This window comes from Acartia tonsa, chromosome 10 (assembly GCF_053477335.1).
Source record: "Acartia tonsa isolate MP-2025a chromosome 10, ASM5347733v1, whole genome shotgun sequence".
Classification (NCBI taxonomy): domain Eukaryota; kingdom Metazoa; phylum Arthropoda; class Copepoda; order Calanoida; family Acartiidae; genus Acartia; species Acartia tonsa.
The window spans coordinates 5,773,836-5,788,385 of NC_137269.1; the positions used below are offsets into that span (position 1 = coordinate 5,773,836).

A 14,550-nucleotide genomic window follows, 5' to 3' on the forward strand; every position below is an offset into this window, starting at 1 on the left:
AAAAAAAATTTAATTTGGCTATGCCTTAATAAAAAATGTCTAGGCTGAGCTTTTTACGCTTTTTGATATGATATAAATTGGTAAGTAATTTTGAAATTATTCTTCATAAATGTAATTTAAAATGATATAGGCTCCAAAAATTACTTTCATGGATATTATCTGATTTAAAACAAAAAAAAATGCCTATAAAAGCGTCATTATATATCACAGATCAAAGCTTTATAGAGTTCACTAGAATTCTTGGTTTTAAAATTTCAAAATGAATACTCATGTAATGGATTTATTAATCCGACAATTTTTTCCCAACTTTTTTCGGAGATTTTTTCGGCGACTTTCTGGGAGATTTTTTCTTTGGACTTTTTTTGTTTCTGTTTTCAAATCTGAATGTGATACACATTTTGTCAAAGAATTCCACTATTTGATCTTGCTTACATTTTATACCACTTTCCTATTAAAAAATTAAGTCTTGTGTAATTATTAAATTATTGTTTAACGTCTAGCAAGGAAAAGACTCGCAATTTTGAGGAAATTTGCCTATATTTTCTTTTCAAGTAGTTAGTATCCCCAAAAATAAGCCATCTTTATTTTAGAGAGGTAATGGCATACATGAGACTAGCGACTGTTCCCCTAACTTATAGGGACTCTGTCTTCAGCAGGGTGATAAAAGTTAGCCTAAAACCATCCTAAAACTCAAAATAAAATAGCCTAAAACTATCCTAGGACCTATGGGAAGTTTCCCTATTAAGGAAAACTCAAAAACTCAATCATTTCTCTAGTTATTGGAATCTAAACCTACAGACAAAATGAACCTTACACTTTAAATATTGGGATTATTGAATCACCAATAAAAAAAATAAGACTTTATATTCCTTGACGTCTTTAATAAACTCGCCGAGCCAAATTGGCCTATAAAGTAGAATATCTTGATGTAGGGATGGTCGACTTCTTATAAATTCTTTCAGTTGGTCAAATAATCTCCCTTCATTGGGTACCTAAATAAAATAAAAATTAATAATTCTTACCTATTAAACTTTAATTACAGGGGTGTATATTCTGCAATTGCATAGTTGACCCTGCTGAAGGGAGGGGGAAGAGAAATAAAAAAAAAATGCGGTTGGGGGAAAAATTTGTAAAAAAAAAATAAGATAATTGTACCATTTTTTTCCATTTTTCTCCCCTCCCTGGAAAAAAAAACTTAAAGAATATGTGGGAGGGGTGATAATATGAACATCCCACATATTTTCATGTTTTTTCTTAAGGAGAGGAAAAAATGGAAAAATGTTTTCAGAAGCCTTTATTTTCCCCTCTCATAAATCCACATTTAGCAGGAGATCCCGTGCAGAATATACACCCCTTAAACAGTATCTAATACGCCTCCTCCTTTATCATACAATTTTTACAGCGACATACTGTATCCATCTGTTTATCTACCTGGGATAAAAGGTCATCTTCGTCTCTCTGAGAGCCCAATCCAAGAAATGTTTCTTCAGGTACATCGTTTTCATCATAACTAGTTTTACAAGTTTTAAGAAAAATCATAATTATATGAGATTTTCTAGAAGTAAATTAAACATCCTTATAGAAAGTAACAGGGTGTCTTTATATCCGTCTGTTTGTTTGTTTGTTTGTAACCGATGGATCGATAAGTGAAGCTTCTCATTGGTCCAGAGAATGTTTAGAACCATTATGGGGGAGGGTACCTGCAACCTCCCAGGATGTTACACTGGACGCGTCTACGCCGCACATCCACCTCCGCAGCTACAGCAACACCACCAGCCACAGCAGCAGAGCCAAGAGCCAGTACTACCAGACTCCAATTCATCGCCAAAAGTCATCAGGTTTTTCCCAAGCATTGACAATGAGTACAACCATCACTCTGCAGGTCGGAATTTTTAATTAGCTCGACAAAGGAGAAAACTCTTCCAGCAAGTTTTCTTCGGCTTCAACTTATTCGTGCTGGAATCGAATCAAATCCAGGCCCTGTGGTTTGGAAATGTGGAATATGTGTAAAAAACCTTGCCACAACAAGCGTCCAGTGTACATCCTGCTCTAAATGGCTCCATATAAAGTGCTCTGGCCTAAAATCATCCAAGGAGAGACACCAATTCCCCAACTGGATTGGACCATGCTGCCCCAAGCCTCAACCATCCCCAAAAATTTCACCAAAAAAAACATCACCCTCAAACACATCTTCATCATCACCCTTTCCTTCAACTTCAACCCCTCCACCATCTTCATCAACTCCACCCCCTCCATCACACACACCCCCACCCTCATCAACAGCAGATCCAACCACAAATAACTCTAACTTTAAGATCCTTCAATTTAACATCAATGGACTGAATGGAAAAATGGAGGAATTACTAGACCATCTGGAGACAGAAAAAATACTTGTAGCTGCAATACAGGAAACAAAGTTAACCTGTAAATCAAAAGTTAAAAAAACTCCTAACTACTCGCTTGTAAGAAAAGATAGAGGAAGCAATAAAGGTGGTGGACTAGCATTTCTAGTTCATGAAAGTATACCATTCCATCAAGAAAAAAATCCTGCTCATCTAGAAAGTGATAAACACCTCGAATCACTTACCATAAACATTCCAAGCAAATCAGGTGATTTAATGATCAGAAATGTTTATATACCACCAACGGCTAGTTGTGACCAACTGTACCAACCTCCCATCAACAACATTTTTGATGATCTCAACAACACATCCCTCATCCTTGGTGACTTTAATGGTCACCACGAATCCTGGTACTCTGAAGACAGTCAAGATACACGTGGCAACCTTATTGTTGATACAATTGCAAACAAAAGCTTTGGTATTATCAATGAAGACCTACCAACCCGTGTAACAGCTAATGCCTCTACAGCCCCAGACTTAAGCATTGCCTCTGTAAATCTCATGCCAACTACCACCTGGTGTGTGGATAAAAAACTGAATTCTGACCACCTTCCAATTACAATTTCAGTTCAGGCAGACATAATAAAATGCAGATCTGGGAAAAGGACCTATATTAACTTTGATAAAGCAGATTGGACCAAATTCACCAGTTCAACTGAAAATGTCTTTACTAATGCAACACCTTCAAACAATATCTACAAAGATGAACTATTTTTCAGAAAAACACTTCAGACTGCTGCTAAACACAGTATTCCAGCTGGTAGAATACCAAAAGTCTACAATTCTGTCCCCACTGAAGCTGCTAATCTTATTGATCAAAGAAATGAGCTCCGCAAGAATGACCCATCAAATCCCAACATTAATGTTCTCAATGATAACATCAACAAGAAAATAAATGAACACAAAAAGAATAGATGGGCCGAACACCTGAAATCCTGTGGCAGAGGCTCTAAAAAACTTTGGACGACCATTAAAAATCTCAATAACCAACAACAAAACACCAACAACCAAGGTCTATATTTTGACAATAAGATAACCAACAACCCAAAGAAAATGGCTAATTTGTTTAATTCTCAGTTTACACCTACATCAAATTCCAAACCTTCTAAAAGACTGAGATCAACTCTACGACATCTTAAAAATAAACCTAAAAATCAGGAAATCAACATTACAGTAAGCCAAACAATTGCAGCAATCAAAAAGTCCAAAAATTCAAAAGCCCTTGGACCAGATGGAATCTCCCCTATAATGCTAAAGAATCTGGGCCCCAATGGTATTAAATATCTTACCAGACTATTTAACATCAGTGTTAATCAATCACAAATACCAACCATTTGGAAAGTAGGACGAATCATACCCCTACTCAAGCCTGGAAAACCAGCAGACCAAGGCTCCAGCTACAGACCCATCTCGCTACTTTCTCCAGCTGCTAAAATCCTGGAAGCCATATTACTTCCAGAGATCAGCTCATCACTAAACCTAGCCGACCACCAGCATGGATTTAGGAAGGGGAGGTCAACTCTTACAGCACTCCAAGACATCTCTGAACATATTACAAAAGGTCTAAACAAAAAACAACCTGTTGACCGCACTGTATCAGTTGCCATTGACCTCTCCAAAGCATTTGATACTGTCGACCATACCCAGCTACTCAAAGACATCGACGATCTACAGCTTAATGATCACATAAAAAGATTTTTATGTGCATACATCAGAGGTCGCAGTACATATGTAGAATTTAGAGGTGTAAAGTCAAGCTACAGAAAGATGAAACAAGGGGTACCACAAGGAGGGGTTCTCTCACCCATCTTATTCAATCTATATATGTCTAAGATGCCAGCACCACCAGGTACAATAAAGCTTGTTAGTTATGCAGATGATTCTAATGTATTAAATTCTGGCCCTCATCTTGAACCTATCTGTGAGGAACTTAACATCTATCTTAATACTCTGGATGAATGGTTCAAGAAAAGAAATCTTTTTATCTCGCCAGCTAAATCATCAGCAACCCTCTTTACCACAGCCCCAGGTGAAGTCAGGACTCAACTTCCCATCAAGATCAATAATGAGCCTGTTCCCACTGAAACAAAACCTAAGTTCCTTGGAATAACTTTTGACAGTCTTTTTAACTTTAGCCATCACACAGATAATCTTAAGACCAAGCTGATTCAAAAGAACAACATATTAAAGGCACTCTCAGGTTCCACATGGGGAAAAGATAAAGAGATTCTATTAGACACATACAAAGCAATAGGACAATCTCAAATAAACTATTGCTGCCCAATCTGGACACCTAACCTGGCAGATTCACACTGGGATAAACTTCAAACAGCTCAGAATAATGCTCTAAGATCAGCCCTGGGTTGCCATAGAATTACGAGTGAAGATCATCTCCATGCTGAAGCAAAAATAATGCCCGTTCATGACCACTGCAATATGTTATCAAAACAATTTCTTTTGGCAACCCAAAAATCTGACCATCCAACACCAATTAATCTTGACAGCAGACTTCCATCGAGAATCATGAAAAAAACACTAAAATACAGATTTGGACGAGAAATTAAAAGACTTGTACCAGAACGACCTATCTCTGAACAAGAATATAAAAAACATCTAAAAACCATACATACAAACTCAGTCAGAGACACCATAAACTCAAGAAATGTCAATAAAGTCCTTGGCCGTGCCCCCCCTGAAATAAATGCCGCTGAAAAGTCATTACCAAGATCAACAAGAAGCACTTTATCCCAACTCAGATCTGGATACAGCATCTTCCTTAATACTTACAAAGCTAAAATTAAACCAGATCAATTTTCGAAAATCTGCCCAGACTGCAACAGATCTAAACACACAACAGCACATCTATTTAAATGCCCAACAAAACCCACGCAACTAAATCCCGCCTCCCTTTGGACAGACCCAACTGCATGTGCCAGATTTCTTGGACTTCCAACTGAACCTGAACCAGAACCTGATGATCACGGATGAGATGAATTGGCTACTACTACTACTACCTCCCAAGAAAAATCACCCCTGTAAAATTTATTCCAAAAAATAAAATAAAGGGACGACCGTCCCCAAAATGCAAATTGAGGCCTCTAGCCGCTAGCGTACTATAAACTACGACTAATCGGTCCATGAAACGTCCTTATCATTTTTGACTTATTAAAAAAAACTATGAACTGCTTTTTGAGTTTTAATTTAAAAAAAGTTTAAATTAGAATAAGTGGACAACATTATCGGCTGTAAATTGCCATGGTACATGTTTTAACTGCTGACAACATACTATTTATTTCACTCTGCCACTAAAAAAATCAAACATTATCTTAATAAACTTTCCTTTGCTGTGAACATTGAGATAATGATACAAAATCTTCGTCAATATTTTCATCATTTTCTTGGTGACTAGTTGAAGGTTCAGCAGATTTTTCTGTGTCAACTTTTTTGGATGCATCTTTTACCGCATTTTTCTTGACTTTAGAATCATCTTTTTTGATTTTTGATAAAGATTTTTCTTTTGTAACTAAAAGTTTCTTTTTGGCTTTATTTTTGAGGACAGCTTCCTTTTTATTCTTTTGGACTAAAGGAGTATTCTTAACAACAGATCCACGAGCATTTACTACTGGATGCGTTTCATCATAGATATGGGTTAAAAATAATATGGCTTTCTTTCTTGGAACTGCTTTCAGTCCATACTTCCTTTGCAAAAAAAGATTTTTTATTTCTAAGCTTTTAAACAAATAAAAAGTTTGCCTTTAACAAATTATTGGCTTTGCCACATGAATATAAGATATCTTAATTTAGCTTACAATTGAGAAAAAAAATAAACTTTCTAACTAAATAATTTTGTGAACAAGAAAATGTATAACTTCCATTAACATATCCCTTTCCCCAGGATTTTATGTTTATATTTTAAAAAATCTTTTGCCTTAATTCAGCTTTAAGTTCAGGACTAAGATACTTGTCATATTCAGGCAAAGGTGTACATTTAGGAGTTCTTTCAAGCAAGAGTCTTTTGTTTACTGGAGGTGTATCTTTATATTTTTCATTAATATTATTAACATTTTGATTATTTTCATCATTAAAACTTTCCTCAAAAGCGTCGTGGCTGAAACTGCTACCCAGATCATCTATTTCATTTTCATTTGGTGTATTTTCAATAGATTCATTTTGAATATTTTTGTCAGAATTGTTTGGTGGATTTTCTAAATTTTCTTGGAAACTTTCATGATCATCATTATTAATATTTTCTTCAATGTTTCTTTCTTCTCCATAATCATATTCTTCAACTTGATCATTTTCGTTTGTTTCAACATTTTGAGTCGGTGGCTGTTGTGATTGTGTGCTAATATGATTTTCCACCAAACCCATCCATTTATAGAATAACTCTTTTGCTAGTTCACCAACCCTTCCTTTTTTAATTTTCAGTCGTTTTACATTTTTACCAATTCCTGTTTGCAGCAAATCATCAACTGTAACTTCAATATCAAGTAGTTTTTCTAGTACACTTTCTTTTTCAGATGTTTCAAGAGCTTCCTTGTATTGCTGCAAAATTTCTAAATTTGTTTGAGGTTCTTTATTTTCATTAGAATTGAAAGTAACTTCTGATTCTGTATTTATCATTGAAGTTTCAAGAACAAATGATTTTACTTTCTTCAGCGACCTAGGGTTTAAAGAATCCTGGGATGATAAAATTCTTTTTCTTGAAATGCTCTGGTTCGTTTTGTCAGATTTTGGCGTTACTGGTAAAAATGATTCATTATTATCAGAAAAAGTTGAAATAGGACTTACATTTAATGAAACATCACTATTACTTTTTAATAATGGTCTACTCTTAACAGGTGATGGGGTTGGTAATTCCTCCATTAATGAAGATGCATCAAAATTTGTTTTGTTTGGTGTTTTAGAAGATTCTTTGTTAACTTCTTTTGAAGATTTTTCATGATCATATTTCGACTGAAAATCAACTGGAGAATCTGAATCAGATTCTGCAAAAATATCAGGTGAACTTAATTCTTTGTCTTGTGTAAGATCAATTATTTCATGATCAGATTCATTATTCATTGCATCTTCAACTTCTTTATTACTTTCATCATCAATTGGATAAGAAACATCACCACTAAAACTTTTTAATTTATCATTGCTTTTCTTGGGGCTTAATTCAACAGCAATTTTATCTAATTTGGACACAATGTCATTAGAATTATCCTCATGGTCTTCAAAACTGAGATCAGAATCAAAATTATTGTCTGGTTTATCATCTTCTTCTATATTATCATATGAACTAATGGTACTTTGTCTTCTTTTCTGAGTCAATTCTATACACAGTGATTCCCATTCTTCATCAGATTGATCATTATATTCTTCAATATTATCATTTTCTATTTCATTATTATCTTTCTGACTTAGGGCAGATACTAAATCATTGGTTTCACTAACAGCTTCTATGTCTTCTTGACTAAGAACAGACAGAAGAGCATTTAAGGCATCATTGGATGTTTCATTTAGAGATTCTTCTTTTTCTTCAGACTCTTCATCACTAATAGTATTGTTAGTTTCATTACCTTCATAATCAGAAACCTCCTCTACTTGCATTTCATTTAGACAGTCTGACAATTCTTTAAGTCCTATTTGCTTGGCAAGTGACTTAATACTATTAAATTCAACTTTATCATTAAGTTTGTCAATATTAAAAACTCCAGCATAGATGTATTCCATTGTCACTTGTATAACTGGAAGTGTATAATTGCTCATTACTATGTAAGATTCAGAACTATCTTCATTGTGTTCAACTATCATTTCCTACAAATTAAGCATGTATTTTTAAATCTTAATACCTACCTATTAATGAAACATGTTTATAAATGCAGACTTAGACTTGGAAAAATAACTGAGAACACTAATTTTAACATAAAATACATTTACCTAGTGGAATTAACCCTTTCAAAATGTAGTTACATAGTTTAATTAAAAAGTAAATTAAGTGTAAATTTTAATTTAGGTATTTAAATTTTTAAAACTGTTAAATTGTTAAAATGTAAAAAAATACATTCAATGTAGAATCAAGATTAAAATACACACTTTCCTGTAACAAAACAGGGCATCTGCTTTTCAGAATAATTTCATGACAAAAGAAAGACTTTTCTCCTTTGCTTATAATTCTGACAATCCCAGGCGCTTCTTTCTTCTTCAATTTTTGTGCAGATTTAAGTAAAGTAAGCATATCATTGCTTAGTTTACATAAACTTTTAATGCCTTTTTCTTGTGATATATTTGAATCAAAACTTTCAACAATTGGACCTTTAAAATTTATTTTATTGCTTGTTGAATCTTTGTTATTTTGTGTATTTTGCAAATTTTCGTTTGGAACAGATTTCATATTACTATTTTTTAATTCTTCTTTAGTTAGATAATAAGAAAGTTCTTCAGCCATTAGTTTTCTTGGCGTTAATTGGTTTGCAATGTTTGCCTTCCTCCAAATTTTGCAGTCTTTGTCCTAAACATAGAGGTAACTATTAGAAAATAAAAAAAATGAAAAATGGACATAGAATATACGTGGATATTATGACAGGGAATACAATGTCGTCAATTCAGTTTACTAACATGGACAATACTGATAGGTCAGTTCGTTCATCCAGTAGGCAGAGAGGATATGACGGGGGATCGTTATTTTAGCATGCTATAAGTTTCACTTTATTAGAGTACATGATAATCTGGTTAAAATCCTTGTAATAATAAATCTATTGGGTAATAGAAACGATTTGTCAATTCCATAAATAATAAAATTCACCATAGGTATAAAATAATGATTAATATTCCTCAATTCGTGCAAAAAAAATTATCTGACAAGAAGCCGTTCTTGAAATTAAAGCATAAACACATACTAAAGTGTAACAAAACAAATTAAAATACCTGAATTTCAAGTAAGTCAGTTGAACAAAGCCTGGATCCTTCCCAATGAAGTTGTTCTATTAGAACTGCAGGGCATGATTCTACCTCCGGACACAAAATAGTTCCCATACGCTCTGCTATAATACGGTCTCTGTCTATCCTAAAAGAAATTTAACTAGATATTAAAAGTGAAATCTGCATTCTTAATCCGTAATATTAAGTACCTACCTATATTACTTTTTAATGACTTTTATCTTAAAACAATACAAAAAGGAAAAGAAAGAAGGATAAGGCTTGTATTGAATTGCAATTTTCAAATACGCTGCGCCCCTAACCTCTAAATACTGTAAAACTTACCTAGATCTGGTTTCAAGAATGGTCGGTGCAAGATTTCGTGCATTTTTTCTGCCTCGCTTTTTTGGTCCTGTTTGTGAATCAGCCTTGAAAAGATTTAGGTAAACAATACAATTTTTTACACAAACAAAAACAAAAACATCCATAAATTCGAAACTCAATGAATAACAGACACACGAGAAATAAATCTAAACAAAAAGTCAATGTTAATCTTTACAAAAATTACTTGAATAAAACAGCCAGTAAAACCTTCATTTTAACTACATAACTTTAAAGTATTACATATTGCCTTGCCTTATCGCCCTAGAATATCATAGATCAGATGAATATACTTATAATGACCTTATTAAACTTAAATCATACAAAAAATAGTTTTTCAAAATCAAGATTTTAAATGATTATGTACATTGATGAACAGCCACGTAATTTTCAAGTATTGTTTAAACACCTGAGGCAACCACATTTTGTTTGCAGTGGTCGACTTCTCATTATTATCTGACGCAGCAGCAGGCATTTGTTTTGAACTACTTGGATCACATGTAGATGTAGATTCTGTTGTTGTTGGTATCACAGGTGATGATATGTTTTCATGAGAATTAGAATCTAAACCAAGAATAAAAGCATTATCAGTACCAGTAACGAAGCCAAATACTTTTACGTTATATTTATGCTTAAATTAACTAACAAATTCACCCTAAAGGCCCCTAAGTCTAGATGCACTTAAAGAATTGCAGGGGTGTGAGGGGGGGGGGTCCACTCTTGACTTTAACATGAATTAACTAGATCCATGACTTTAGTAAAAAAAATAAAGAAATGCATTGGAATCTATCTGGTGCAGCCGTTTTAAGGCTCCTAATTGACAAATTATAATAACCAACTGATAATAATAATTAGAGTTTTTACCGGGTAACTAAACGATTAATAAAACTGACCTGAAGTGGCAGCAGCTGCTGAAATGGAGAGAGCCAAAGCAAGCGCAAGATCAGGATCAGCACCACAGTCATCCTCGTTGCAAGTTTCTCTCCGCCTGTAACAAATATTCAATTATTTGATGAAAAAAAAATTTCTTAAGTTGCGCAGAATAACAAAGTATCTATAAAACCAAGGACCTATAGTAACATATAATTTTAAGTAACCATTGTTTTAGGTGTAAATAAAGATATTGTATATATCCAGTATTTTGTACTACAAGTATAACTTATAGGCAGCGTTGCGGAGACGTTTAATTTTGATGCGGCTCCGGCTCCTACATAAATTAATATATCAATTTTTGTTCATTATTGAATTGAGAAAATAAAATAAATAATATGAAATATTTTGCTTTGATTTGATTAAAGCTATATAAAAGTAGAAGGCTGTGTGTCTATTTGTTAAGTAACAATAGTTTTTCAATTTATTAAATAGAAATAGACAGTTAAAAAATCATTTTAAGCTAATCCGGAGCCGGAGCCGTTTTTAACGAAAATTACGGCTCCGGCTCCACCAAACTGCTTATAGGTATAAAAAAGAATAGAATTTGCCACTAAAAATAATAAACTGTAGAATATGCTTACAATTGTAAAATAAAGATAGGATAGGTAAATAATAAGTTAACGAAGGCAGGTATGTTATAAAAAAAAAAAAACATTACTAACCTTACCGTTGATTCTGATGGTTTCTTTCTTGGTTTGGGTTGTACGGGAGGTGGAGTTTTCAACCCCAGAGCTTTTCTCTCGTCTGCCTGTTTTCTTTCTAATTTCATAACCTCAAATAAAATTAATATTTATTATTTAAGCTTGCTTTGCGACTCATGAATGAATGAGAATTCAAAAAAAATTCTATGTATTTCTTTTATAAAATAGAATTAAAACTTAGAGTATAGTCCTTTCCGAACCAACGCATATTAAGGGGCATTTCGTCGTATTTTCACAGCAGCTTTTCCCTTATTTCTAGTCCCTGCGGGGCCAATTGCCTAACCCTGCTGGGCAATCACCTAAACCTAAAAATAACCTATAAAAAGCTACTGTAAAAATACGACGAAACGGCCCTTTGGAGGCGTTGCCACGAAATTGACTAGACCCAAAATATATAATAAAAAACTATTGCTTTGTCTAATAATAAAAAGCGCCTATTCAATAGTTAATTAAAACCTTTCCCACACAAGTATTAATGCCTATCTATTCTAGAAAGGTACTTAATGTATTTTGTAAAACATGGTTTTGGCAGTGTATCCCTGAAAAGTAGCAAACGTAAAATTCCAACAAAAAGACTTTAGATTACTTTTTGAGATTTTAAGAGTTAAACATGATCTAGATTATCGCTTGTTTACCTGTGAAGTATTATAAATCATTAGATAAACCTACCTCGAGTAATTTAGTTGTGCTGATCCCCATCTGTTTGGCACAGGATTTCATATGACTTGTCCTATTATCCAGGATAATTCAAATTTTTGGATAATTCAAATTTTTAGATAATTAAATACGCAAATAGTTATTAGAAGTCAATTATTAATTTAAAAATGAAAAATATTTTCTTTTATAATGAAAAGATACTCCCCTAAACCGTCAAACTAAATTACAAGATGTAAAGATAAAACTCTGAGAAAAAAAACAGGGAAAATAAATTGCAGAGGATTAGGTAGGTATAGGTTGTCAAATATACAAAGGAATTGAAATAAATTATAGGATTCAAATTAAAAAGCCTTTGAATTATCCGTTGCCTTTGGCTGACTTGGCTATTTTTAAAGTCCTTGCTGCAAAATGGACAATTTGGCAGATTTTGCCGTTTTTCATTGGGGTCGCATGATGACAGTGATCCGATTTGTTGAGATTCCAGAGTAATATTGCTTACAGAGTTTGAGGAAAGGCTCGAGGGGCATTCCTCATTTTCAGTGGCCTAAAAAGAAAATTATAAAGTTGTAAAAGCTCCTTCATATACCAAAGTAAAACTATAGAGTACTCGAGAACTACATCAACATTACCGAGTAGGTCTTATATTATTTTTATGAATGGAAATTAATTGTCTCTTTTAACACTGATCGATTTTCCCTCTTAAAATCAGTTTTTTTTTGTAAGCACTAAAACTCCGCCTTACCTTATTATAGTAAAAACAAGGATGACAACATCCATCAAAGCGAAACCCTGAAACGGTAAGACAAACGGATATGAACACTTATATAGTGTCAGAACTGAATATATAATCAGAATATAAATGTATCAGAGTTGAAGCAAAATTGTAAGTAAATTTGTTCAAAAACTGCTTTATACAGGATAATGTTTATGGACATATTTACATATTTAGGATTTGATTATAGAGTCGCTTCGCTTTTAACTTTATACTTTGTTGTCCCAGGATTCAATATACCAAAAATCAGATCAATCGGATGATTAGATCACATATAAATTTGTTGTTAAAAAAGGAAAAAAATCAACAAAAAGCTATATATCCGTTACGGACGGACGTACGGACCGACCCTAATTATATAAAAGCTTCGCTTTTAAAAAATAGTGTTTAGCTAGATCAACTAAAATCATTGATTATAATACTTAAAACGATTGAACATGTCATATCATTTACAAAATAACTTTATTAATTCTAATAGTGGTATATTTACAATAATATAAATAGTTATAATTTTCACAAATCAAACTAAAATTTACCTCTAAAGATTTGGTGGTATATTTATCCAGACTTGATGTCGACTCTGTATTTTCTTCTTTAAAATCATCCCCGCTATCTTGTAATATCTGTTTTCTACGTTTCCTCGACAATTTAGACATTTTAAAGTTATATTTTCATTATCTAATTAAAAATATATAAAATTACATATAATCAATAGATTCGCTTAATTAAGCTTCAATTTTAAATTAAAAGGGTAATTAAATTTTTGAAATTTACGTAGTAATATTATAAAATTCATTTTAAATTACAAAATTTCAGTTGGTCAAATTTCATCAACTGAATTGTTTTTTAACAAACAGAAAATTAAACGCGGCTATTGCGCGGCACAAATGTCGTCGTCTTTAGAATAAGTATTATTGACCTTGATTTTTAAAGGCTCGAAACAAAGCCACTAAACAACGTTATTGTTTCATAATTTCATAATTTACAAATCACACAAAGAAATAATCTTTATATAAAAGTAACAGGATGTCTGTCTGTTTAAAGTAAAACCCACTAACTCTAAACCTGAACCGATCGAGTTCTCAAATTGGTACCATTTTCAAATTTAAGTCTTGGGATGGTTTTTGGCAATTTCTTTGCCACAATTACTTTAACAAACTCTACAAAAATTAAATTAAGTTGATTTATATCAATTTATTATTTAACTTTAATTTGAGCTATATACTATTTTACCCCTTCGTCGATTTTGTGATAATTTTCTATCTTATTTCAAAACTTAAAGTGAAAAGAGCTGGTCGACTTATTCTCCCCCTACCCCGTCCCTAAAAGCCCAACAGTAAACAGTGTGATCTTTTGAAAAAAATCGGGACATCCAAAAAATTTAAAATTGACTTTTATCTATCCTAGGAATTAATAATGGCTGTAAGTAGACAGCTAGAAAAGAAATTTTTAAAAATATTCATTTTTGGCGGATTTATGCCATTTTTAAAAAAGGTAGTGAAAAATTTCTTTTCAGTTTTGATGATTTTTCAGATTTTTTTACACAATTTTTTCATTTATGTTCATCTTATGAAAATAATTTTTGATTGAGGTACTTTTCAGATACCTGTACCAATGTCTAATTAAAGAAAAATCTTTAAAAAATATTTTTTTGGTGGTGTAAATTGACATTTTGTGAGAAAATTTCACCAAAAATATTAAGATTTTTAACCCCAAAAAATCAGTTTTCTCCATTTTACACAAAAACGGACAGGAGGCCCCGGGTTTTGCAATAATAATATCAATATACAACATGTATTGT

General features: G+C 32.8%; 2 protein-coding genes across 2 annotated transcripts; both read right to left on the minus strand.

The window, feature by feature from the left end:
• Positions 1-71: 71 nt before the first annotated feature.
• mus312 (mutagen-sensitive 312) lies at positions 72-8,200 on the minus strand. The gene is made up of 5 exons (XM_080173302.1): positions 6,331-8,200; positions 5,742-6,101; positions 1,432-1,510; positions 867-992; positions 72-445 (listed from the first exon to the last, which is right to left on the minus strand). Exons 1-5 carry the CDS (start codon positions 8,154-8,156, stop codon positions 284-286), a joined length of 2,553 nt encoding a protein of 850 aa, XP_080029428.1. The 5' UTR covers positions 8,157-8,200; the 3' UTR covers positions 72-283.
• Positions 8,201-8,415: 215 nt separating this feature from the next.
• On the minus strand, positions 8,416-13,585 carry LOC145329257 (uncharacterized). Its single transcript, XM_080173313.1, has 9 exons — positions 13,286-13,585; positions 12,346-12,521; positions 11,990-12,050; positions 11,282-11,391; positions 10,580-10,674; positions 10,096-10,250; positions 9,651-9,733; positions 9,315-9,453; positions 8,416-8,898 (listed from the first exon to the last, which is right to left on the minus strand). The coding sequence occupies exons 1-9, from the start codon at positions 13,403-13,405 to the stop codon at positions 8,425-8,427; spliced, it is 1,413 nt and encodes a 470-aa protein (XP_080029439.1). The 5' UTR covers positions 13,406-13,585; the 3' UTR covers positions 8,416-8,424.
• Positions 13,586-14,550: the final 965 nt, after the last annotated feature.

Excerpts from the sequence above, each read along its gene's own strand:
- mus312 (XM_080173302.1), bottom strand. The coding sequence starts at position 8,156 with ATGAGCAATTATACACTTCCAGTTATACAAGTGACAATGGAATACATC. Across the intron at positions 1,511-5,741 it reads TCTCAATGTTCACAGCAAAG|TTATGATGAAAACGATGTAC; the intron begins GAAAGTTTATTA and ends TTGTAAAACTAG. Across the intron at positions 993-1,431 it reads AAGATGACCTTTTATCCCAG|GTACCCAATGAAGGGAGATT; the intron begins GTAGATAAACAG and ends TATTTTATTTAG.
- LOC145329257 (XM_080173313.1), bottom strand. The coding sequence starts at position 13,405 with ATGTCTAAATTGTCGAGGAAACGTAGAAAACAGATATTACAAGATAGC. Across the intron at positions 12,051-12,345 it reads AATAGCCAAGTCAGCCAAAG|GACAAGTCATATGAAATCCT; the intron begins GCAACGGATAAT and ends CCTGGATAATAG. Across the intron at positions 8,899-9,314 it reads CTGACTTACTTGAAATTCAG|GACAAAGACTGCAAAATTTG; the intron begins GTATTTTAATTT and ends CTCTATGTTTAG.